At 42.5% G+C, this 27,876-nt stretch overlaps 1 protein-coding gene across 1 annotated transcript in view; it reads right to left on the bottom strand.

Annotated features, from left to right (window-relative positions):
• Window positions 1-27,876, bottom strand: part of LOC143973964 (guanine nucleotide-binding protein subunit alpha-14) — a 175,183-nt gene that overhangs the window by 98,480 nt on the left and 48,827 nt on the right. Inside the window, exon 2 of the mRNA XM_077474895.1 lies at window positions 8,853-9,037. Within this exon, the coding sequence (XP_077331021.1) occupies window positions 8,853-9,037 (185 nt within the window). The remainder of the gene's footprint in view (window positions 1-8,852; window positions 9,038-27,876) is intronic.

Genomic DNA, 27,876 nt, shown 5'->3' with positions numbered 1-27,876 from the left:
AGTACAAGTTTGAGAACCACTGATACAGTATATAGTTGACAATGTCTGTGTGTGTCTCTTGCACAATGTGTTGGGGAGCAGCATCATATAGCAGTGGGGAAGCAAATGGTGATCTCATTATTTTAAAGAACTATGCTGTAAGGCCTCATGCACACTGGCTGTTTTTAATGTGGCTGTTAAGGGCGTCAGGTGTTTATTTTCCTTTTTTTCTGTACCTCTAAACACCCTGCATATTGACCTATGTGTACAAGCATAGGCATTTAGAGGCAAGTAGAAAAAAAAAAAAAAAAAAAAAAAAAAAAAAAAAAACACACCTCATTCAGCACATCCAGGAGCAGTGGCGTTTGGCAGAAAAAAAACCTTTGAAACGTGTACACGCATCTATGTGTGTTAGACCCCTTTCACATCGAGCTGCCTAGGGTGTCAGCGGTAAAGCAGCGCTATTTTTAGCGTTGTTTTAGAGGCGCTATTTGGCCGCTAGCGGGGCAGTTTTAACCCCCCCCCCGCTAGTGGCTGAAAAGGGGTTAGATCCGCCGGCAAAGCACGCAACGCTATAGCAACGCTGCCCCGTTGATTTCAATGGGGAGAAGCAGTGGAGAAGCAGTGAGTTGACCGCTCCAAGGCAGCTGCTGCCAGGACTTTTTGTGAAGCCCTGACAGCGCACCGCTCCAGTGTGAAAGCCCTCGGGCTTTCACACTGTAGTGAACGGAGCCGCTTTTTTCAGGAACTATGCAGGCGCTATTTTTAGTGCTGTAGTGCCTGAAAAACACCTACAGTGTGAAAGGGGTCTTAATGCTAGAAGCATTCAGCACTGTAGTATTACTTTAATTTCAATTGGCAGAGTAAATTAGTATTCTGGCCAATTAAATGAATGCCGAAACGCATGACGCTTGTAAAGCCATGTAAAGAGTTTAAGCACGTCAAGTGTGTGTTTTTTTTTTCCTGCCAAAACGCTGCTTCCAGGAGGAAAGAAGACCAGGAGAGCTAGCCAAATGTTGTGTGTGCACAAGGCCTATATATTTCTATTCACTAGGATTCTGAATACTTTTTATTTTCCAGGTCTGAGTAATTTATTTTTAGTACATTAGGGTTATAGGTTTTTAAACTGAACTCTATTGAACAATAAAAAATGGCAGAAAAAATTTTTCTGTACTAGTTTTTGCGATTTCAGGGTGCAACTTCCATTGACATCTGTGCAGAAACCTGCACCGATGTCTGTGAAATCGCAGCCGAAATCAGGGCTGACATGCAGGAGTGAAATTGTGCACTTGCACAGCTTCATTCCCGCAGCTCAGTGTGAACCTGGGCTAAAAACAAAGATATTTAAGACATTTTCAAAATAAAACTAGTCTAAAAATAAGCTATAAAAAAAGTAACCAAACAAGGGGGAATTGGCTCCAGTCTTCTTAAGCATCTTTGCTTCTGAGCAAGTCAGGCTCACTTCTTATATCAACATGTAGGCAAATTTTGGGGGACTCTGCAGGACTCTGATTAAAAACAAATACTGACGCGCCTGGTTACACTTGAACAGACCACACTGTAACTCAATGCTGTGTAGAAGCAAAAAATAAGCAGCTGTGGTTAAATGCAAGACCATTTCTCCAAACCATAATTCTACCTATATAAAGCTGCAAGCATGTGTCCAAGCTTGGACTTCAGCCCTTTTCCTGAACAAGAGGCTAGTTTAGCAAACACTGGAAGGAGAGCAAGACCCGACCTGCATCACGCCATAGAAACTAATCAAAATCTATTTTGTACTGGACTTGAAGCAGGGGCCTTTTGATTGGTTATTGTGAATTACCGTATTTATCGGCGTATAACACGTGCCGGCGTATAACACGCACCCCAAGTTTAGGAGGAAATTTTGTGGGAAAAAACTTTTAGGAGGGAAATTTAAGGGAAAAAAAAATACATTTAAATGCCCATCAATGCAGCCTTATCAGTGTCCATCTGAAGCCTTGTCAGTGTCATTTGCAGCCTTGTCATGCAGCCTGTCCGTCATTGCAGCCTTGTCATGCAGTGTAGCCTTGTGCATCAGTGATGTCAGCTTATGTTTTTAAAAATGGCACCGCTGAGATGTCCTGTGTATCTCGGTGGCGCCCGGACCTTCTCGGCCGCCAAGAAGGGCCGAAGGCCGCCCAAAGCCCAAAAATCGCACGGAAATCGCAGAGGATCAGCGTATAACACGCACCCGCAATTTTCCCCTGATTTTAAGGGGGAAAAAAAAGTGTGTGTTATACGCCGATAAATACAGTACTACATTTTGTCCCTAAACTACGCACTGAATAAGGCCATTACTCCGATTTCTTGGAATATAATGCCTATGATGCCTAGTTCAGCCTTCTCAACCAGGGTTCCTCCTGGGGTTCATAGTGATTCCCTAAAGTAGTTGTAAACCCACCAAAAAAACAAAAAAAAAACCTGCAAGACAAAAGGCATAACGAACTAGTCTGCATAGCATACTAGCACATTATGAAATACTTATACTTATAGACTGAAGCGGTCCCAGCATACTGCTCTGGCCAGCGACATGTCTCCCAGAGTTATTTCCGGGTATCGCGGGCTCCGGCAATGTGATTGGCCAGAGCCATGATGACATTACTCAACGTATGCACGCGGGAGCCACCGGTAATGACACATCAACTGAAGAAATGGCATGCTCAGTCCGTTTCTTCAGTGCGCATGTGCCGATGACATCGGCGCGTGCCAATACAGCAGATATCTCCTAAACCCTGCCAGTTTAGGAGATATCCACAATGCCTACAGGTATGCCTCATAGGTTTACCTGTAATCAAAAGTGGTCTGTAAGGGTTTACAAGCACTTTATAAACTTCCCCAGTGCTTACTGACCATGAACATAAGGGGTAATTTCTACACTGACCACTAGTGTTAGAGGACAAAAACAAAGCTTATCCCCTCTATAGAAAGTACTTGACTAAATCAATAGCGCTACGTGTCATTTCCGTATGCCGACTCACTCCTCTGCTACCAGCATGAGTCACTTCTGACAAGTTTTCCTGACACCATAAGGTAAAAAGTTGATAGGGGAGTTCTAGGACAGCCTGTGATTGACAACCTAAGCTCTGTTTGTGCGTTTTGTGGAGGAAGGTGTGTCCCTTTCCTCCAATCAGCCTTCAGAGCTCCCCTCACTGAGCTCTGTAGAGTAACTTCAGCTCTCAGTCCCTTGCTTTCCTCTGGGAGCTCAGACAAGCTTTATAAATTGTGGACTTTGAATGGACGTAGAGAAGAATAGATAAACAGGTGCACCTTATGTAGGAGGATTTAGATCACCGTGGCCAGTCACTTCCCTGAGTATATGTAAGGGTTTACAATCACTTTAAGGGCCGGTTCACACAGCGAGGCGAGGCGAGGCGACACGGCTCGCCTCGCCTCGCTCCCGCAAGTCGCCCCCATTCAGTACTATGGAACCGTTCTGAGAGGAGCGACTCGAGTCGCTCCGACTCAGAAAAAAGGTTCCTGTACTACTTCGGGGCGACTTGCATTGACTTCTATACAGAAGTCCTCTGCAAGTCGCCGCTGAGCTCCCCGCAGGTCGCGGTGAGGTAAGTCGGAGACGCCTCGCCGCGCCTCGCTGTGTGAACCGGCCCTAACGGTTTAAGTTCCTTTTCTGTTTTTCATTTTATCTTAAAATTATTACTGAGAATTTTGTTGTATAGAGCAGGGAAAAATAAAAATGTGTCAAAACCGCCTTAAAATCTGTCATAACTGGATACAACAATGTCTTATTTAGAAGAAAACTGTTGTACACAGTACAGGCCTCTGATAAACCCCAAATAAAATTTCAGCTGTTCTAGTAGATCTTTCCTGACATTTTCTTAGTCACATCCTACAGCAAAAGCCATGGTCAGCAGAGAGCTTCCAAAGCATTAGAGGGATCTCATTATGAAAAGGTATCACTCAGGAGAAGGGTACAAAATAATTACAAAATAATTTCCAAGGCATTAGATAAACCATGGAACATCGTGAAGACAGTCATCAAGTGGAGAAAATATGGCACAACGGTGACGTTAACAAGAACTGGACGTCCCTCCAAAATTGATGAAAATACGAGAAGATAACTGGTCAGGGAGGCTGCCAAGAGGCCTACAGCAACATTAAAAAAGCTGCAGGAATATCTGGCAAGTAGTGGCTGTGTGGTACATGTGACGACAATCTCCTGTATTTTTCATATGTCTGGGCTATGGGTTAGAGTGGCAAGACTGCCTTTTCTTATGAAGAAAAACATCCAAGCCAGGCAAAATTTTGAAAAACACATCTGAAGTCTCCCAAAAACATGGGAAAATGTGTTACGGTCTGATGAAACAAAGGTTGAAGTTTTTGGCCATAATTACAAAAGATATGTTTGGCACATAAAAATCATTGCATATCACCAAAAGAACACCATTCCCACAGTGAAGCATGGTGGTCATCATGCTTTGGGGGCGTTTTTCTTCAGCTGGAACGGGGGCCTTAGTCAAGGTAGAGGGAATTACGAACAGTTCCAAATACCAGTCAATATTGGCACAAAACCTTCAGGCTTCTGCTAGAAAGCTGAACATGAAGAGGAACTTCATCTTTCAGCATCTTTAACCCTCTCGGGCATGGAGTTCACCAGAACTTCACAGAATGCCACTGGAGTCCTCTTCCACTCCTCCATGACGACACTAAAGAGATGGTGGATGTTAGAGACCTTGCACTCCTCCACCTTCCGTTTGAGGATGCTCAAATAGGGTTTAGGTCTGGAGACATGCTTGGCCAGTCCACCACCTTTACCCACAGCTTTAGCAAGGAAATGGTTGTCTTGGAGGTGTGTTTGGGGTCGTTATGTTGGAATGTTGCCCTGCAACCCAGTCTCCGAAGGGAGGAGGCTCATGCTCTGCTTCAGTATGTCACAGTACATGTTGGCATTCATGGTTCCCTCAATGAACTGTAGCTCCCCAGTGCCAGCAGCACTCATGCAGCCCCGGACCATGACACTCCCACCACCATGCTTGACTGTAGGCAAGACACACTTGTCTTTGTATGCCTAACCTGGTTGCAGCCACACATGCTTAACACCATCTGAATCAAATAAGTTTATCTTGGTCTCATCAGAGTACAAGACATGGTTCTAGTAATCCATGTCCTTGGTCTGCTTGTCTTCAGCAAACCATTTGCATGCTTTCTTGTGCATCATCTTTAGAAGAGGCTTCCTTCTGGGATGACAGAAATGCAGATCAATTTGATGCAGTGTGTGGTGCATGGTCTGAGAACTTACAGGCTGACCTCCCCCCCTTCAACCTCAGCAGCAATTCTGACAGCACTCATACGTCTATTTCCCAAAGACAACCTCTGGATATGAAGCTGAGCACATGCATTCAACTTCTTTGGTCAACCATGGCGAGTCCTGTTCTAAAACCTGTCCTGTTAAACCACTGTATGGTGTTGGCCACCATTCTGCAGCTCAGTTTAAGGGCCTTGGCAATCTTCTTATAGCCTAGGCCATCTTTATGTAGAGCAATAATAATTTTTTAAGAGAGTTCTTTGCCATGAGGTGCCATGTTGAACTTCCAGTGATCAGTATGAGAGCGCGCGAGAGAAAGAGCGCGAGAGAAAGAGCGCGATAACACCAAATTTTAACACACCTGCTCCCCATTCACACCTGAGACCTTGTAATATGAACGAGTGACACCGAGGAGGGAAAATGGCTAATTGGGCCCAATTTGGACATTTTCACTTAGGGGTATAATCATTTTTAATGCCAGCAGTTTAGAAACGAATGGCTGTGTGTTGAGTTATTTTGAGGGGACAGAAAATTCACTACTTTACATTGTAGCAAAGTGTCATTTCTTCAGTGTTAAGATATAATTATAGTTAGATATAATAAAAGACAGATTTTTTTTTACTCACTGTTTATAGTTTTTTTTAACGATATGAGTTTTTGGAATGGCAACAGTGGGAAATACACCTTTAAGTACAGAGAACTGTGGGCCATCCAGATATATGCATGTGTAAAGTAATAAGTACATACAGTAACTAGGCAGAGCTCACAGCCAGGCAGAAGAGAGATGACAGGTGGTACCTGTCACAAGATTATCCTCTAGTGCCGCCTGTTACCTCTCTGTTAAGCAAATAAAAACGCAGGGCTGAAATCAGAATTATGCTCTCATGCAAAAGCAAGAGATATTTTGTTTTGAAGATATTATTCACCTAGTAGAAAACATTTTAAAGCCACTGGATACATCACATTACATTTGTGCAAATTCAGGCAGTTAGAAAAAAAAAAAAAAAACACAGAACCCAATAAACACAAGAAAAAAAATATATATATATATATTTTCTCAAACAGCATCGCTCTTTGCGCATGGCATATCACCCTTTTTCAAAAACAGAGACCTTGGAGAATGAAATTGTGGTAGTTCCAATTTTTTTATGCCACATGATATTTGTGCAATGGTTTATCAAGTGCCAATTTTCAGTAAAAAAATTATACCAGTGTTAAGGGAAACCAAACATACATTCCTGGGTACATTGTAAAAGATGAAGTTATGCCTTGTAAATAGATACCCAACCCATCAAGGTTTCAAATTGTGAATGCCCGTAAAACAAACTTTGCTACCCTATATTTTGCATAGGTGACACTTTAAAGGGATGACCTGTTTTAAAGTTAATCATTAATAATGGTCCTCGAATGCCCGCTCTTACTCCAATGTGCATGACAATATGCAACGTGTATAGTGCAAGCGTTGGAGCACAGGCACTCCCAAAGGTTGTGGGTGTGTGTGTGTAGACTAAATTTTTTTTGGGTGTAACTATTTTTGACACTTTTTCCCACCCTGTTAAAATCTTATTTATATCACATATGGGACCAAGTCCACTTTGTACACTATATTTGTGGAACATCAGTTATGTTTCTGTACTTGAACCATGTTTGGAGGGCTAACACGTGGTGAAATCCGCATGTACTCCAGAGCTATACTATTTTTTTATTAATTTTTTTGTCTTGATATACATAAAGTAAATTAAAGAAATTGTAAAGAATAGTTCAAACAGCACATAGGAAAGAAATAGAATAAGTGTATTTTATATTTTAAATCTGTATAGAGTTAATATAAAAGCATACCCTAACCTTAAAGTACTGATCAGGTTTTCCTTTCTTATGTGTTGATGAATCATGTTTTGGGCTGGCAAGTTCCCAGACACTTGAACTTCCTAAGCATGGTTGAATGCCTTTACAGACCATGGTGCCCTAATGAAAGAACATCCTATTTCTCCTTAGAACTGCTACATAACACAAAGCCCAGCCAAAAAGCTATAGAATGATATACCCCTGAAGGCAGTATATTTAATTTTATATGTAGCGTGTTCTGAAAGTAACAACATATACAGTATATATACACCTGTCCTGAAAATTAGAAAAATGGATGGAGATTCTTCCAGGCAGCAGAACCTGGTCAGGTATACTTTCTATTGAGAGGCTGTGCAGCTCCCAGCGACCACAAAGCAAAGATCTACATTGAATTTGAAAAGGCAAGCACAGGTGGGGTTGCAGTGGGCAGAGGTAATATTTACTGTATTAACAGTACAGTCATTCTTTAGCCTACTGGGCATTTTCACCCCCTTCCTGCCCAAGCCAATCAGCAGCTTTCAGTGCTGTAGCACTTTGAATGACAGTTGCGCAGTCATGCAGCACTGTACGCAAACTAATTTTTTTTTGACAAATAGAGCTTTCTTTTGGTGGCCTTTAATCAACACTGGGGCTTCTATTTTTTGCTAAATAAATGAAAAAAAAGACAGAAAAAAACATTATTGTCATACAATTTTGTAAATAAGTAATTTTTCTCCTTCACTGATGTGCTCTGATGAGGCTACACGGATAGGGTGCACTGATAAGCACTGCTGGGGCTGCACTGATGATCAGGATACTGATGATCAGTACCCCGATCATCAGTGTAGCTGTCTCCCCTGTTTAGATTTGCAGGTTATCGGCTCTCCTCGGGCACTGTCAGCATGAGGCGAGAATTGCCAGTAACCGGGAAATCCTGTTTACATTATAATCAGCTATGATTGGACACATGATAAAGAGCCGCCATGACTGGCTCTTTACCTTGATGATAACATCGGATGCATGCCGCAGAGGGCACGCAGACAGCGCGAGCAGGGGAGGACGTCACATGATGGCCTACCGGCAAATTGTGACCACTCTGTAGCTGTCATTCGGCTATAGCGGGGATGTGAAGAGGTCAACGCCTAGCTTCAGGAAACCTAAAAACCCTTTGATGCAGTAGGGCTATGCTTTTCTTGTTTATATCTAGGGGACTTAAAAGGCACCTTTACTTCCCCGATCCTCCACTCCTAACGTTATTTTATAAAATAGGCGAGGGCATGGAAACTACTGCAGAATTTAAAGCGGAACCAAAAAGGGATCTTCTACTCACCTTTCCTCTAATGGTTCCCATCCCTCAACAGCATCCTCTCCTGTATGCCGGTCTTCGGCCACCTTCATTGGCCAGCGCGACAACACTCCTGTGCATGTGTAGGAGGCCATTACTACAGCAAACAGGGACTGTGGCGGCTCTGCAATCTGAGCTATGCATGTGCAGCTCAGTTTACATTGCTGGAAAAGACAGTTGGCAGGCAGGCAAAAAACCTGCCTGCTCGAAGTTTGATACAGTGGGACATTAGTTCCACTTTAACTTTAAAGCAGGCAAACACCACGACAAACATCCAAACTTAAATGGAAACTTACAATACAAATTTGTTACCAGCTCTCTTTTTATACAAAATGAGTTACCTGAACCCCAAAATTTGCTGGAGATGTTCTTGAAGCCTGGTAGCCAATCATGTAATATTTAAAAAGATGATCATCTTACCATGTTTTGCTCAGAGGAGTACTGTATCCTCAGTGTGTCCATAGCCCGAATCATTGACTGCATAGCAGTGAATATATTTTGGTAAACCAGCTTTGTGAATCCTCTCCTGTCTTCATCTGTGTAACCAGAGCCATGAATAATTCTCATCTGCTTAATAAAAGTACTTTTTCCACTCTCACCAGTACCTGGAAATAACAAAAAAGGCTTGTAAGTACACACAAGAAAAGTCATGCAATAGTTAAAGTGGTGGTAAAAGGCGGAAAGTTTTTCCCTTAATGCATTCTCTGCATTAGGGTAAAAAAAAAAAAAAAAAAAAAAAAAAAGTCAATTTTTTTTTGTAGGAATTCGGTGTTATATGCATTAGCCCAATTCAGGCAAAATTTTAAGGATGATAGTCGAATCATCAGCAATTATCCACTGCAGAAGTTGCTTGTATTTTAAGATTTTATATATGTCAATACATAACCCTAATCTACAGATTTGAAAGTTACACCGTACACTTTTATATATAAAAATAATCACAATTGTGAAGCATTCTATTCAAAAACAAAAGACAATCTTTTTGCTTAAACATAAGATAATACAAAAATATTCTGCATCCTAAATATACAGTTAAAGAGGAACTGTGTGTAAAGTTAAAATAATGACATATGATACAGCTTGTCAATAGCATTAAAGCAACAGGCCAGAGCCATTGTACTCACTGTGCGAAGTACATACAGAGATCTCCCCCACTGAGCTGTTGTTTTGACAGGGGATGACACTTTTGGGAACCAGCGACACCAATACAGAGATCAGTGCTAAAAAATATGCTCTCTGTACTAGGCTGGGAAGGGGATAACATCAGGAGCGAACTGTCAAAACTGGGATCAGCCTTGTTTATATCGCAGTTCCGTGTCTCTGCCTGACGAACGATGGGTCCCAGCGGATAGAGTACCCAGCACTCGCCGGAGAGCTTCCACTGTTTGTAATCACAGTGTAAGCAACTCGCCAACAGCGCATTCGTGCCCCCTACCCGGAACTGCGGGATTGATAGAGAGATTATTATTATTATATATACACATACATACATGTGATCCGGCACACAGCTGGTGTCCTGTAGCAGTACAGCTGCTATAGGGCAGACAGCCAGTGCTTAAAGCGGAGTTCCACCCAAAAATGGAATGTCCGCTTATCCTCCCCCCCCTCCAGTGTCACATTTGGCACCTTTCAGGGGGGGGGGGGAGCAGAAACCTATATAATACAGGCATTTTCTCCCACTTCCGCCAAAAGATCGCCGCAGAATAATAATAATTGCAGCATATATTTTATCCCATAAAAGAAATTGAGCTATTGAGCTGCAAAATTATGCAAGGTTGTGCCACCTTTACCGTTGACCTCACCCGATTTAAATAAAGCAGCCAAAGGGCTGCAAAGCAGGAGTGAGGTCCACATTTGGCACAAAAAACACCAGCTTAACATGCCTGCTGGGATAAATTAGTTGAGTTTGACTTCTGAAGGAATGCTGTGGTATCTGGCACCAAGTTGTCGTAGTAGTAGCAGCTCCAGTAAGTTCTGTAAGTTGTGAGATGGGGCCTTAATGGACCAAGACCTACTTTTCCAGCACATCCAACAGATGGTCACTTGGACGGAGATCTGGAGAATTTGGAGGCCAGGCCAACCTTGAACTCATTTTCCGCAAACCATTCATGAGCCATTTTTGCAGTGTGCAGGTTGTATTATCCTGCTGAGGTGCCACTCCATCGGGGAATACAGTTTCCATGAAGGAGTATACTGGTAAGCAAAAATATTTAGGTGGGTGGTACGTGTCAAGTAACTCCCTCAGACCAGAACTTTGCTCAGTGCATCACACTGCCGTCACCAGCTTGCATTCTCCCCATACTACAGCTAAAACCGTTCTGCACAAGAGCTTGGACAGAGAAAAAGTATTATCTGTCAAAGTGGCCATTTTCTGCCCATTTGGACAGCAGTGTGGGAGAGGGGGTGTTGTGGCAAACCTTCAGCTAGCCTTAGGGTCCTTTCACACAGGAGGGGTTCTTACCAGATCCTCCTTTCAGTTTTTCAGGAAGATCTATACAGGGGTTCAGTGTTAGTCTATGGGCAGGCGGATGACAATAGACATGTGTTCATTCACATCCATTTATGTCTGAAAAAAATGGATACGTTTTTTGCACCCCTTTTACAGTTTATTGGACCCAAGCACAACAGACACTTCTGTTTCAATCCACCTGCCAATAGATCCAACATGGATCCATTAAGCATTGTATTTTGTGATGGGAGGAGAAAAATGAACAAGCACAGATGTCATAAGTGTCATTACATCTTTGCTGATCGGAATAGATGCTACCCATGTGCAAAAACACTTAAGCTGGCCATACACGGATAGAAATTTGTATGGTTCAGCAGAGACTGTCCGAATTTTCGATCCATGTATGATTGATTTCAAGATATTTAATCGTGGGCTTGTGTGCAACCAGCCTGTCAGTTTTCCCTGAAAGTTTAGTGCCGCCGGTTATAGCAGCCAACCCTAATCATTGTGTTCTGCCGCTGTGGAGCCTTCCCTGCTGGCAGAATACAGTAGCACGGGGGGGGGGGGGGGGGGGCAATCCTCCAACAATGAATGAGGGAGTAAATCGATTGATATTCTTTCCTTCCATCCATGGTGAAAGGAAAGAAAATTGCATAATCTATTTTTTATTTTTTTTTATAATTACAGCGCCATCATTTGCATACAGAAATCATATGGACAATGTAAATTAATCAGTGTGTTTAGTAGCACTTTAAAAGTATAGCTAAATTCTCAACTTTGTAATAGATTTTTAAATTAAATGAGGGTTAAACCTGTCAGTTGTGTGTTCTGGTGACCATAGTCCTTGAGACAGGAAGTGATCCAAATTTTTATGGCTGTTGCTGAAACAGGAATAAAGGGAAAAGCTTCTAATGGGGACAATTTGTTGTGTGACAACTGTCCGAGGGGAGATTTTTTTTTCCCGTTTTAAAAATCTCCCCTCTATTTTTGTTGTTTTTGGGACAGGAAATCTACCCAATGAGACAGACAGAAAAAACAAAACAAAAAAACACCTCTTAGGTTTTAACTACTTCATCTCCATTTAAACAAAGAAGTAATTTTACTTGCTTATATTTTGCATTGCCTGATTTTTAGCCCCCCCCCCCCCTCCAATCGGTGATGTCATCAACGGGTCTCTGTGCTTCTCTACAATGGAATGTAGATCACGTAGCAGGCGAGGCCAGCAGTCCTGAATACATCACAGCACCCCGAGACCTGCCAAGGCCTGATTCACAGTAACACCTATGCATTTTTAGTGCCTTTTCCATTTTACAGATTTGCACTACAGTCCATTTAAACGTGGTTTCCTATGGAACACATTCTGTAGTGCAAATCAGCAAAAAGCATTAAAATGCATAGGTGTGAATCGGGCCTTAAGCCAAAAGTGTCGCTATAAGCTCCATCAAGATCAACCCAGTAATCCAAACTCTACCGAAGTGCTTCACAAGGGCCCGTCTTGCCCGATAGCCACCTGTAGAAAACAGAATAGAAAGGAGAATAGAAGTACACACCGGGCAACTGCCCAGGTTTCTAGTATGTCTAAAAGGTTTCAGATTCAGCTTCCTCCCAAGCAATACCCCCACTAATGCGTTTCACCCACTTAATCAACCCATGAGCACCTGAAACATGTTGGAATAGTGTGGCTTGGGAGCAAACAAAGCTGAAGACTTTCAGGCATACTAGGAACCTGGTATGGTGTGTTCTTCTATTCTGTTTTTTACAGATGGCTATGGGCCAAGGCGGGCCCCTGTGAAGCCAGCTTTTTTTATACTAGGAACCTGGGTGGCTGTATAGTGTGTTCTCCCTTTTCCACACCTCAGAGTTCTCCTCCCAATAGCCCTCAGCCCAGATGTAAGTAATGGAAACATCAAAATAAATGCCTTGATCGGTGGTTGTCGGTCTTGAGCGTGTAGTGTAATCAGGATAAGCAATTTCAGTACGGAGAAGGAGCTTCTACAACTATGCAAGACTGAAGGTTAGACTGGAGTTCAGCTTTACATGGTGAACCAAAGCCAAATGATTATTTGTTTCCATCTAGAAGCTAGTTAATATTATGCATGGTTTTAGATCCAATAAATATTAGAAATAAAAAAAAAAGAAAAAAGAAAAAAAAGAAGAAGAAAAAAAAAAGAAAACAGCTTTACAACCATCACATCAGGGTATTGGTCTAACCAAAATATTACAAAATATAAAACTACTTGAACTTCTAAAGTGTACATTTCACATATATATGGTAGATTTTTCTTTTGAATAGGATACCTATACCTAGGAGTGTGATTACGGTTGCTACAGTAGCATTTCCATATGGGATAGAACTGTATTAGTCACATTTTATACCAATGTGCTTAATTGTTATGTTCTGATGATTGTGTCTATAAAAAAAAGTGTGTAATTTCATTGCAGACAAGAGCAGACACTTCTGGGGCCAATGACTTTGTTACAAGACAGTGCAAAACAGGAGCAGCGAGACAAATTAGGAGACAGATTTATCTTGACTCAAAAAATCCCATGGAATGTTTCAAAACATTAAAGGAGTTGTAAAGGCATTATATGCACTAAGATTAAAAAAAAAAAAAAAAAAAGACCTGTGTGTAGCAGCCTCCCCAGCACCTCCCTAATTACCTACCTGAGCCCCTTCTCTCTCCAGTGATGTCCATGATCCAGGACACTCCTCCCAATTGGCTGACAGAGCAGCTGCGCCATTGGCTGACTTACTTTGACAGCCAAATCGGGGAGAGAGGGCGGGGCCCTGGCTCTGTGTCTGAATGGATACACAGAGCTCTGACTTGGCTTGGGTGCCCCCTGAGCCTTTAAAATCACTTTAAGGTCATAATTACAGGCCGAAATTCTTAGGCCTCTTTCACACTGACGTCCCGTTCAGGCCCGCCTGTCAGTTTTTCAGGCGGACCTGAACGGGTGCTCCATAGAGCTCTATGGAGCGTCGGATGTCAGCGGTGACATGTCCACTGACATCCGACCCGCTCCGATCCGAAAAAGTGTAACGGAGGAAAAAGCTTTTTTTCCATCCGTCTGCGGATCGGATGACGACGGGCACTGCGGTCCGTCGTCATCCGATCTCCCATAGGGGAGAGCGGCGCTGTGACAGGTCCGTCCCTGCGCAGTGTGCAGAGACGGAGCCGTCATCTCCCTGCTCAGCGGGGATCGGCGGAGTGATCCCCGCTGAGCAAACGGATATCCACGGGGCGGATCAGAACTGATCCGCCCCGTGTGAAAGGACCCTTACGCAGACATAATTTTACTCTTTACAAAAAGAAAAACCAAGGAAGATGGGATTTTAAGGCAAACTTGTATTCATTACAGGTACTTATGTAGTGCTGTCAATTTTACACAGCACTTTACATATTATACATCAGGCCTTGCCCTTAAGGAGCTTACATATACATTCTAAGGTCCCCAACTCATTCATATACATACTAGGGCTAATTTAGGCAGGAGCCAATTAACCTACCAGCATGTCTTGGCAGTGTGGGAGGAAACCCACGCAGGCACAGGGAGGACATGCAAACTCCAGGCAGGCAGAGCCATGGTTGGGATTTGAACCATCGATGCTAGTGCTGCCAGACAGAAGTGCTAACCACTATTGAGCTTTTATGGACTCCTATGGAATTATTTTTGGCAACACGTTATATGGAGCGAGTTCTCTTATACGCATGTTTAGTGCTCACAGAGTGGGCAGCAATCTGTTGAGAATTTGTTCCCCCATCTGTGTCTGAACCGGGATACACACCTTTTTTTTTTTTTTTTTTTTTTTACATGGAAAGTTTTGATGGCTGTCCTTTTTCCCCCGGTATGAAGATATCCTTCACTTTCTGATGACCATTTTAACACATAAATAGTAGGTGAGGGAAAAGCTCCCCAAAAATAACAAATATAGCATTTAAATCTGGCATGTCTCAGTTTTTCTCCACTTATTTAACCACTTAAGTCCCGGACCATTTTGCTGGCCAAACACCAGCGCACTTTTTGAGTTTCGGCACTGCGTCTTTAACTGACAATTGCGTGGTCGTGCGGCATGGCTCCCCACAAATAGAGCTTTCTTTTGGTGGTATCTGATCACCTCTGCGTTTTGTGTTTGAGCTATAAACAATTAAAAAATAATGCTTTTTTTTTTTTTTTTTTTTTTCGCTAGAATATACCCCAAAAAATATATAAAAAAAATTATTTTCCTCAGTTTAGGCCTATACGTATTCTTCGACTTTTTTTTGGGGGGGGGGGACTCAATAAGTGTCGATTGAATTGCACAAAAGTTACAGCGTCTACAAAATAGGGGATAGATTTATGGCATTTTTTTTTTTTTTTTTTTATTATCAGTAACGGCGGCAATCAGTGATTTTTATCGTGACTGACATTATGGCGGACACAATTTTGACATTTTTGGGAACATTGGCATTAACACAGCGATCAATGCTAAAAAATTGCATTGATTACTGTAAAAATGACACTGGCAGTGAAGGGGTTAACCACTAGTGGGCGGGGGAGGGGTTAAGTGTGTCCTGGGGAGTGATTCTAACTGTCTGGGGGATGGGCTAGCAGTGACATGACACTGATTGCTGCTCTCGATGACAGGGAGCAGACGATCACTGTCCTGTCACTAGGCAGAACAGGGAGATGCTGCGTTTACATCGGCATCTCCCCGTTCTTCAACTCTGACACGATCGCAGGTATCCCCGTGGACATCACGGGCGCGGTAACGGAGCTCATGGCAGGCGCGCGTGGAAGGCGCGTGCGTGCACGGATAGAAATTCAAAGTAATGTAGAGGTACATTACTTTGTCCATTCATGCCATTCTGCCAATGTAAAAAAGTACAGGAGCCAGTCAACAAGCGGTTAAAGCAAAGGGAAAAAAAAAAGGTTTTGTTCTCAAAGCAATATTAGACCCAAAACAAAACAAAAAAAATACTATATTGCAGCTTACCAGTCTATTGATGTGATGGCTGACGTGGTGCGACTTCTATTCAAGTAAAAAAAAAAAAAAAAAACACACTTGACGACGCTAAACGCAGCTGTATCCAGCATTAAGCAGCATCAGACATTTTTACAGCTGTAACGCTGGTCCTCAGAACGTGCTGGCCCTGGGGGTTTTTTTTTTTACAGCTTGAAAAACACCTATGCCTCTTACAGCTCCTAAAAGCCTGTGTGTGCATGGACACATATAATAAACATGGAGTAGCGTTTGTTAACCACTTCAACCGGCGCACAACGATGTACATCGGCAGAATGGCACAGGCAGGCAAATTGGCGTACAGGTATGTTCATTTGTATTTTCTGCCCTGCCATCGCGTGCATGCCTCCGGCGGCGCATGTCGGTCAGGACCCCCCATGAGTCCGGTCGCGGGTCCCACAGACTTGATCGCCGTGGGGATACCCGCGATTGTCTCATGGGGAGGCTGAACGGGGAGATGCCAATGTAAACAGCATCTCCCTGTTCTGCCTAGCAACAAGTGACACTGATCTCTGCCCCATGTGATTGGAGCAGAGATCAGTGTTCACTAACACACAGCCCAATCCCCCACAGTTAGTAACACGCCCCTAGGACACACTTACCCCCTTCACTGCCACCCCCTGGCTAACTCCTTCACTGCCAGTGGCATTTACACAGGAATCAGTGCATTTGTATAGCACTGATTGCTGTATAAATGACAATGGTCCCAAAAATGTGTCAAAAATGTCCGATGTGTCCGCCATAATGTTGCAGTCAGAAAAAAAAAAAAAAAAAAAAAAAAAAAAAAAAACGCTGATCGCTGCCATTACTAGTAAAAAAGCAAAAGTGGTATGGTCCTAAGCCAGCAAAATGGCCCGATCTGAAAGTGGTCTGAAGCTGCTAAAAGCAGCTGTAAAAATAGTGTGTGTAAATGAGGCCATATATAAAAAAAAAAAAAAAAAAAAACACACAAAATAAAAGGCTTTAAGATAAAAAAAAAATAAAAGTAGATGTAATTAAATCTACTGTGGTGTAGGTAGGAAGACATTGTGTGATCATCCTATTGTCACCGCTTTCAGGTTTTCTTTCACAGAGGATGAAAAAGTATCCAGTAAGTCAATTGTGTGCCAACATGAAAAGCCTTTCAAGTAGGCCTGCACATAGCAGTTATCAATGTGTCAGAATGAAGTAGCCAAGGCACATCATATTCCATAAACAACTTTTTCCATATACCTGAAAAATTTGAAAGAAGCTTTTAAATCTGAAGAGATGTTTATTTATCCACATGCATACTTTACAACTCCACCTGCAGATTGTCACTAAGCCGCTAAATTGATGCCAACGTTCTATTGTGTATCTGACAGAGCCATTTACTAGCAACTGTCTGTAAACACCGCACTATCTCTGGTTCAAAGCTACAACATGCAAGCCAAAGCCAAAATATAATATTTCCTCTCTAGGGATTCACCAATACAACACACAGCTTGACTTTCTAGCTTGAAGTTCACTAGGTGAGAGAGGAAAGGCAGTAGCAAATCAGTAAAAAGCTTTTTATCCCGGTCTCCTTTAAAGTGGTTGTAAATATCAGATATTAAAATATGAACAAAGCATTTCCCCCATCGTGTGTACTTGTCTCAATTGAGAGTGTAATTTCCGTTTGCTGCCTCCTTCCTCTGCCAACAGCAAGAATAATTCATTTCTGACACGTTTTCCTGACACCAAGAGAAAAATGGTGACACTGAGGGACATCCAGTTGATTGACAACCTCAGCTCTTTTTCTATGTGCTGTGTGACGCTCTCAGAGCTCTCCCCACCGAGTTCTGCAGGGTAACTTCAGCTCTCTGCCTTTCTGAACTGACAAGCTTATAAATTCAGCACTTTGAACAGATGTAGAGAAGAGAAAAGAGGACTGCAGATAAACAGATACAACTTATGTAGGAGGATTTGTTAATCACCTGAGGATAGTCCCTTCACTGCGTATATGTAAGGGTTGACAACCACAAAGTTGTTAGGTGCATTGTGTGGAAGAATTAATGTTCCAAAATGTAGGACCTGTGCCCACAGGAAATACAGATCAGAGTTAAGTTAGGGCCTTTGCCAAGGGCGGTCCGTCTGTTGACTTATGACCCACAATTACACAGCTCAAAAGAGAAAGCAATACATCCCTATGGATGGGCAGATGTAAGCAGATTGGCTTTTGCCTATATTTGCCCACCTCCACGTTTGTTTAGGTCAAGTATACCGGACACAAAAAGTTTGTCATTACTGTCTGGACTGGAGGTGAGCAAATCCAAGTGCAAACGTGACATCTATTACACTGATCCAGAAAGACGGAGGTCCAGCCTAGAATCCTCAGATGAGATTGAATGGACCTTGCCCATGTGAAAAGGCCCTAAAATAGTGTTCATCGCATACAAAGGACTTTTCTTAAAACGTATACACAAATTAGATGAAAGTTGCAACAAAAACATACGGATAGCAATGTGTACATGAAATAAGGGGGAGCATCTTAGAGCTGCACGATTAATCGTTAAAAAAAAGCGATCTCAATTCACCCCCTCTGACGATCTCTCCCGCTGAGAGTAGGCGATTCTTTCATATAAACAAGTGTAGAGATTATCTGCTCACTCAGCTGTCAAAAGAAAGCATCCTGGGCAATCTGCCAAATTTAGAACTTGAAACATTGTAACTAACTTAGATCAAAGGGAAAGAACTACTTGTGTAAAGGAATAATCTGGGCCGTCTGCCAAGCTTTCAACTGGTGTAAATGCAGGAAGTTTAACCACTTAAAGTCTAAATTTTTTTCTGACACTTCTTTAAGTTAAAATCAATATTTTTTTACTAGAAAATTACTTGGAACCCCCAAACATTATATATATGTATAATTTTAGCAGAGACCTTAGGGAATAAAATGGCAATTGCTGCAATATTTTATGTCACACTGTCTTTGGCCAGCAGTCTTTCAAATGCAATTGTTTGGGAAAAAAATACACTCCAATAAAAAAAAAAAAAAAAAAAAACACGAAAACGGTAAAGTTAGCAAATTTTTTTTTGTTTTAATGTAAAAGATGATGTTAAGCCATGAGAATCGTGATCTATCTTCTAAGCAAACAAAATTGTGATTCTTATTTTAGCCAGAATTGTGCAGCTCTAGAACATACTACATATTGGCTTTACCATAGACTAGATCTTTTTTCTAACAGAATTGGAAGACACTGCTTTATATCACCAACTTCAATTTACACCCCAAAAGAACGGTCCGTATTCATTTATGCTAAAGAAAAATCTCAGTGAGCTGTTATCATTACTCAGCATACACGGCCGCATTTGTTAAACTCAAAGTCCACTCAATTTATCTTAATCAAAGCTACATGTATTACAGGCAGATTCCAGAAGAAGTGTTCCTTGTGCTGTGAGGTTGGTCTGCTTCCTGAAGCCTGACACTTGGTACATCACCAATTCCATTCAGCCTCTCAAGGCAGATTTTATGTGTTTTGGTGGCTAGGAGAGCCAGTGATATACAGCAGGCTGTCTGCCAGAGAAAATAAAGATCTTATAAGGAGTTGCCAGATCACCAGGTTGCTGAACGTGGGCATGGGTTTAGATTTGTACATCCTGGGATAAATTTCGAGGAGGTAGGCATCTCAAGGCTTAAAGTAGAACTCCAGATTTACTCCAACTTTAAATAGTTCATTTTTCCAAGCGGGCCCAAACAAACTATTTCTATTATTAATTGATGCAGCTGCTAAGTGTGCTGTAATATACTGTAGTAGCATCAGCCACATAAGAGTATCACTGTGTTCCACAGCAGTTCGGACACCAAAATCATGTTGGCCTGAATGCTTCTCCACCTTGTATCTTTATTATTGAAAAAAAAAAAAGGCTTCCTCGTATTGGCCTAGGTCAGTGATGGGGAACCTTGGCACCCCAGATGTTTTGGAACTACATTTCTCATGATGCTCATCACCTCTGCAGTGTAACGGAGCACCATGGGAAATGTAGTTCCAAAACATCTGGGGTGCCAAGGTTCGCCATCACTGACCTAGGTGAAGAGGTGGGTGGATTTCGTCACAATTTACACCTCTGAAAATCAGTACGTTACCAGGGACAGATGCATGGAAAGCAAGAAGTTCTGACCATTCCACCCTGAGCACATATTGACTTAAAGCGATTCTAAAGGTTATTTCTTTTTTTATAAAAATTAACAAACATGTAATACTTGCCTTCTCTGTGCATTTGTTTTATGCAGAGCAGCCCCTATCCTTTTTTGTGTCACCGCCAGCAACCATGGCTCCTCGCTCCTGCCGAGTACAATAGCATGCCTGTTGCTCTCAAGCCATGCTCCTGTGAATGAACATTTTCCATTCACACACACAGCGTGGCTCAGCCCTCCCACCACTCGCTCACTGGCTGTGACTGACAGCAGCGGGAGCCAATGGGGAGAGAGACCTGGAAGGAGTGCAGCTACTCTCATGCACATTGCTGGATCGAGATGAGGCTCAAAGTATAAGGGAGGGCTGAGGGGGAGCTGCACCTAAAGGTTTCTTTTACCTTAACCACTTCAGCCCCGGAATGATTTACCCCCTTCCTGACCAGAGCACTTTTTGCGATACGGCACTGCGTCATTTTAACTGAAACTTGCATGGTTGTGCGACATTGCACCCAAACAAAACTGACATCCTTTTTTTCCCCACAAATAGAGTTTTCTTTTGGTGGTATTTCATCATCTCTGCAGTTTTTATTTTTTTGCGCTATAAACAAAAAAAGAGCAGCAATTTTGGAAAAAAAAAAAATGCAATTTTTTTTTTTTACTTTTTACTATAATAAATATCCCCAAAAACATATAAAAAAACTAATTTCTTTCTCAGTTTAGGCCAATAATGTATTCTTCTACATATTTTTGGTTAAAAAAATATATATATTTTTTTTGCAATAAGCATATATGATTGGTGTGTGCAAAAAAAGAGGATAGATTTATGGCATTTTTATTAGTAATGGGGGTGATCTGCAATTTTATCGTGACTGTGGCATTGTGGCGGACGCATCGGACACTTCTGACACCATTTTGGGACCATTGTCATTTATACAGCGATCAGTGCTATAGAAATGCACTGTGTAAATGACACTAGCAGGGAAGGGGTTAAACACTAGGAGGCGATCAAGGGGCTAAGTGTGTCTGAGGGCGTGATTCTAACTGTAGGGGGGGGGGGGGGGGGATTGTCTCACTAGAACATGACAGATTACTGCTCCATGACAAGGAGCAGTAGATTTCTGTCATGTAACTAGGCAGAACAGGGAAATTCCTTGTTCTCCCCGTACTGCCGCCCAGTGACACGATCGCAGGATACTGGCAAATATCGAGTTTGCGGGACCCGCAGGCAGGCTCATGGAGTGCACGGGGGGTGGCGGGCACATGCCCGCAATTTAAAGGGGAAGTACCTGTACGCCCAACTGCCCAGCCGCGCCATTGTGCCAACATATCCTTGTGTGCTGGTCAGCAAGGGGTTAATGCATAGAATGCATTAAGGTAATAAACCTACCTTCAGAACCACTTTAAATTGTAACGAAAAGGCAACCCCCCCCCCCCCCCCAAAAATTTTTATTGCCATATGTATCCCATTTGAGAGATTTCCCTTCACTTCCTGTCCCATAGCCAAAACAGGAAGTAAGAAAAGAATCCTTCCAAAGTGAGGGAATCCTGGTTTGTCACCAAAACTAGTGTCCCCAGAGGATTTCCCCTCCATTAGTGTTCTGACAACAGCCCAAAATTGGGGATTTTCTTTTACTTTCAAATAGTGAACAGGACAAATGGAGAAGGTGAATCTCCCTAATGGGGGGACAGACAGCAGTAAAAAAATGGTGTTCTAATCCCTCTTTACTCTACCCCAAACTGCATCGACCAGCCACAGCAGCGGGGGGACAGTTCACCTGTGCATCCACCTAAAGATGGATTTAAATCAGATTCCTCAGATTTAGCTCGGGTTGATAAATGCTTAATGCACTTTAGTTGACATGCAAGAACATCCAACATTTAATGCATTGCAGCGATTTATTTTTCTTTTTTATGTGCCAGCACAAATACATTATTTTTCTTCCTTCAATGTGCATTACAGTGTGCTGTGACATCCACTAACTCCTTGCAGTGTATTGCGCTGCATTTAAAAGCCTTTAAACCCCTCTTTAGGGCACCCCATGGCAAAGCATTGATGTGGACTGGGCCCATTTCAGCTTGGTATTGCATCGAGCAACAAGGGCCCCCGAGAGTGTTACCTGCAGTGCCCTCTGCATTTTAGAAATGCAACCTTAAAAATAGTTTGAAGCAATTAGATAAAATGTCCTGTAAATGTGCACTTATCACTTGTCAATAGTCCCCTATATAGTATCACTATATAATCAACAGCTATACAACAAACTGATAGGGACGTTTTAACAGAATGAAACGTAAATTGTCAGTATTCTCTGCTTCACTGATGAATTTAATGCTAAATGCTACTGACTTCTAGGAATTAATCTAGACTAGATTTTTAAATCATGATTAGAATTATGTAACGGGTTTAAATTCTGTGTTACATAGGGCTTGCTGGATTTAGAGATACAAATAAACTGCTGTAGAGTTCTCAAAACTTCATCATACGCAAAAAAGAAAAATGTGTAATAGTTGCACTAAAATGTACAAAAAAATTACAAGTCTGAAATTTTAATTTTCAGTAAATAAATGAACTTCACTTTTTGCTAAATCAAAGCAACAAATGTCAAAAGAACATTTTTCACAAAATAAAACAAAACATTTTAAAAGCATGTGTGTGCGCAGAAAACACCTTATAGTAAATCTCTTGGACAGCACTAATGCGCACACACACAAAACAGAAGACAAAACCGCGCATTTTACTTCTGGCCTCGCCATGCTAAACATTTACAAAAACTGCCAACATTACCTACAACTGACAAATAAGAGCAATACACACAAGCTTTCCGATCAAGTTCGTCCAGCATTTGTTCAGGCCAACCTGATCAGAAGCTCCATGTACATCTATGAGCAGGCAAATAGATGTAAATGGACTTGTGTCCATTTACATCTGCCTTCTTAGAGCCCTTTCACACTGACAGCATGGGCCGCGTTAGCAGTAAAGCGCAACTAGATTTAGTGGTGCTTTACTGTCGTTTTAGAGGCGCTTTTCGGCCGCTAGCAGGGGCGCTTTTAACCTTTCAGAAATTTTAATTTGCAAAGTCTGAATCTGATGTCAAAACTTGTGTACACACTATAAAAAAAAAATAAAAAAATAAAAAAAATCGAACAAACATGCCTTGTACAGAAATTTTTCTTCCGGTTTTCTGTGCAACCCCCCCTTACATCTGGTAGAGCGCTTTCACACTGGGGTGGGGGGGCGATAGCGGTAAAGTGCCGCCAATTTTAGCACCGCTGTAATACTGCTGAACTCCCGCTAGCAGCCAAATAAAGGGTCAAAAGCGCTTGCAAAATGCCGCTGCCAGGGGCGCTGCCCATTGATGTCACCGCTATATACACTGCTCTTAAAGAACCCCAAAGATACCGCTTGCAGGACTTTTTCTTTTTTTTAATGTCCTGCCAGTGCAGCACCCAAGTGTGAAAGCACTTGGGCTTTCACATGGACCTGCAGATGAAGCATTGAAAGGGGTCTCAAAGAGGAACGCCAGCGGGTAAGAAAGAAAGAAGTAAAGGAAACCGGTAGGCACGAGTCACGCTGCACTTTCTGAATGGTCCCTCAGTCTTCTGGGACCTGTGTGTGTGTTCCAGAAGGCAGCAGGGGGGATGGAGGAGGGGCCGGAAATGTTGTAGATCTCCGATCAGTTAATCTGAAGTGGGAGCGGGTACGTGTCAAAATCAGGTACACACTCACACCCCCCCTCCCCCCCCCAAAAAGGGCCAAAATGTGGCAGAGGTTCCCCTTTTGGATGGAGTTCCGCTTTATGAGTCTGTCCAGATGCATTTTTACAGACCTAAAATTGTAAAGGATCAGAAGTAGCCCGATCTAAAACTGTAAACTAAAATGGGAAAACAAGTAGCCAATTTTGCCTTTAGTTTAACCATAAGAATTCTGACTATTGTTTATTATTCAGCTGCTGATTGGACAAAAATACATGTAATAGTTTGACCTGTCTTACTATGTGCACTGAAACACTGGCTACGATACCAAACAGCCATCCCCTACAATGTTCAATCTGGGATTAGTGACATTGGGGTTTATTTACCAAAGGAAAATCCACTTTGCACTGAAAGTGCAGTCGCTGTAGATACGAGGGGGACATGCAGGGAAAATAAAAAACAGCATTTTAGCCTGCACATGATTGGATGATAAAATCAGCAGAGCTTCCCCTCATTTCAGATCTACCCCTTAGGATTTAGAACGACTGCCCTTCCAAGTGCACTTTTAGTGCAAAAGTGGAGTTACCTTTCGTAAATAACCCCCACTGTGTACAAAAATCTCAAGTTTAGAGTTTTTTTTCCCCTTTTACTCTATTTGCATAATGAGCATGGAAGTTTTTTTCTGAACAGAAGACAAATTATACTGTAAATGACTTGCTGGTAGATTTCCACCTGTCCCTATCCAAGGCCTCATTACCACTGCACCACAAAGGCATCATAGCTTCCAGCAAAATGCAGTTCAGAGGAGATAATGCCAAATCTTATAGCAAGAATAACCCTGAAAACTACTTAAAGTGGACATTCGGTCATATTGTCCTCTTTCCATCTATTACATCTTCTGCCCTTGTCGTTTTAACTGGATAGTAAAACATTTTTTTTTCTGCCAAGAATTACCTTATACAGCCCACTTCCTGTTTCTTGCCTGGTAAAAAGGCCAGTGATGGCGAACCTTGGCACCCCGGATGTTTTAGGACTAAATTCCCTATGGTGCTCCACTACACTGCAGAGTGCATAAGTATCATGGGAAATGTAGTTCCAAAACATCTGGGGTGCTAAGGTTTTCCATCACTGCTCTAAGCTTATGACATGTACAGCTCCCTCGCTCTCATGAGTTTGCCTGGAAGGGAGGGGATGGGGGGAGGCGAGTCATAAGAGGGCCAATGAAAGCTGCAGAGCTGGAGGTTTGCCTGTGTGTCTGTGTAAATCTAGGAAGTGAACAGGCAGCAGCTTCAGCTGCCCACAGTTAAAATGGATACAGCCAGACTCAGTGGAGGGAGATTTCTGCAGCATAATTGGCAAGTACAGAATCACAGTATATATAAAATAATATGCAAAGTGGTTGGAGGGAAGCTTCAGAATGGCAAAGATGTTTTTATTACAAATTATGTGAGCAGACTGCAGTTCCTCTTTAAGGTACACTATACAGACAAAAATATGTGACCCCCCCTCCAAATGATTGAATTTGGGTTATTTCAAGGAAGAGTACACTACAGCATAGAATGTTGTGGGTTGGGCCCTCTTCAATTCCAACATGACTGTGCCCCTGTGAAAAAAAGCCGGCTCCATAAAGAGACACAGTATGATAAGTTTAGTGAGGAGGAAGTTGGCAGACTTGCACAGAACGCAGACTTCAACCCTACTGAACACTTCTGGGGTGAACTGGAATGCCAGTGGAGAGCCAAGTCTTATAGTGCAACACAAGTACTTGATCTCATAAATGCTTTTTCTTAGCTGAATGGGCACATATTCCCAGAGACACACTCCCAACATCCTATGTAAAGGCTTTGCAGATGAGAGGAAGCTGCTATAACCACAATTGGGGCGACAACTCCTTTTAATGCCTATGGCTTTGCAATTTGATGGCCAAAAACCACACATCTCTGCGTATATCAGGTGTCCACAAACTTTTATTCCAATAGTTTGAATTACTTTGGGGATAGGCATGCATACGAAATCTAATAAATCAGGCTCTTCAGAAAAGTGCTGCAAAAAGTCTTTTCGGGGGCGTTTTAAAGAGCTTTTGGGCTAAAAATAGAGCATGTAAAGCGCCCTTGAAAAACGCCTCCCCAGCACCCCCAGTGCGAGAGCCTGAGTGTTTTCACACTGGAGTGGTGCACTTGCAGGACGTTAGAGAAAATCCTGCAAGCAGCATCTTTCGGGCGGCGTGTACCATTTTTGTATGGAGGAAAATCAGAAATGAAAGACTGCGCATGATCAGACACAAACAAAAAAAGCCTTTGTCGTACGAGGATTTCGGGACATCATTTCCTTCCTCTGTTCCGGGATTGCTGTGAAATGGATGATTTTATAATGGTGTGTACCAGGAGCCTTAAAGAGGAAGTAAACCCTGATGGGTTTACTTCCTCTTTTTTTCCCTGCAAAGGTAAAGCATAATGGACTACTATGCATCGCATAGTAGCCCATTATGTGTCACTTACCTGACAGAGGAGCCAGCGAAGTCGCCGCTGTCCCCTGTAGTCCGCCGCATCCATCTTGCTGGTGGCGTCTCGCAGCTCCGACGAATGACGTCACTCCCGCGCATGCGCACGGGAGTCGCGTCTCGCAGCTCCGCCGCTGCCATTCGGCGAAGCCGCGATGACGTCACTCCCGCGCATGCGCACGGGAGTCGACAAATTAGGCAAATCCATTCTTGGACTTGCCACATTTAGTGCGCCTGCGCGACGCTGTCTACGGCGCATGCGCCGTAGACAGTGCCCATTTTCGGGCAAATATCTAATAAACCATATAGGTTTAGGAGATATTGCTTGGACCTACAGGTAAGCCTTAATCTAGGCTTACCTGTAGGTCAAAGTGGTTTGAAAGGGTTTACTTCCTCTTTAACCAATTTCACCCCCTTCCTGCCCAGGCCAAAATTTTCAGCTTTCAGCGCCGTCACAATTTGAACGACAATTGCACGGTCATGTTACACGTGAAATTTTTATCATTTTCTTCACCCAAAGAGGCGCACCAATATGCCAGCACTGACTGACTTCACTAATGGGCACCGATTGGTGGCACTGTATTTTAATCAGGGCACTGATTTTTATATTAGGCATATTTTGAGATCGTTTTTAGAGGACAGGGGAAAAAAAAAAAAAAAAAAGAAAAGAAAAAAACAACCCTTCTCATTCATGTTTCTGTTTGCAACTCACTGGCAGAAGAAAATAAATAACATGTAAAAAAAAAAAAACTCTCCTAAACTCATCTAAACTTTGTACAAAAAAAAAAAAAATGCTCTATATGAGTGCTTTTTACTCCAAAAGAGAACATACTTTTTTTTTTTTTTATTAAGCTCAGTGTGCATGGAGCCTTAGAAGCAGCTGGGTGAGTTTTCAGCTGCCTCTGAACTCTCCTCTGTTATCTTATCAGTACATGTACACAGGGTCATTTATAGTCGTTTCTAGGCAGTTGAGTTTAGAAGCATTTTTTGGAAAGCAAATAAAAAAAAAATTATTAAATAAAAACCGCGTTTAGGACGGATTTTCAGAGGCATTTGAAAAAGCCTAAATGTGTGTAACAGCTTGTAAACACGGTAACTCGCATTTAGTTTACAGCCGTAATTTTGGGTTTAAAAAAAAATAAATTAAAAAAACGCTTCTAAACCAAAAAAAACGCACCATGTAAAAGCGGCAAAACTGCTGTTTTTAAACGTCCATTACTGTCTGTCAAGTTAAATTGCTCAGAAGAGGTTGTAAAATGTCCCATGTACATTATGCCTAAAACTAAAAAATGTGTGCTAGTATGTGGTGCATTAAAACATTTTTTTAAAATCTTTACTGCGGCGCGAGGCGAGGCGACACGGCTCGCCTCGCCTCGCTCCCGCAAGTCGTCCCCATTGAGTACAATGGAACCGTTCTGAGAGGAGCGACTCGAGTCGCTCCGACTCAGAAAAAAGGTTCCTGTACTACTTCGGGGCGACTTCGGGGGCGACTTGCATTGACTTCTATGCAGAAGTCCTCTGCAAGTCGCCGCTGACCCCCCCTGCAAGTCGCGGCGAGGAAGTCGGAGACGCCTCGCCGCGGCTCGCAGTGTGAACCGGCCCTTAGAATCACTGGCCCCCATCCCTTAGACAAACACTATTTAATTTTTTCGAGTATAATGCTGGAAGATC

Source organism: Lithobates pipiens, unplaced genomic scaffold, assembly GCF_037356315.1.
Source record: "Lithobates pipiens isolate NorthernLeopardFrog02 unplaced genomic scaffold, aLitPip1_a1.2 Scaffold_13, whole genome shotgun sequence".
Taxonomy (NCBI): Eukaryota; Metazoa; Chordata; class Amphibia; order Anura; family Ranidae; genus Lithobates; species Lithobates pipiens.
This window is presented reverse-complemented; position numbering and strand designations above follow the sequence as displayed.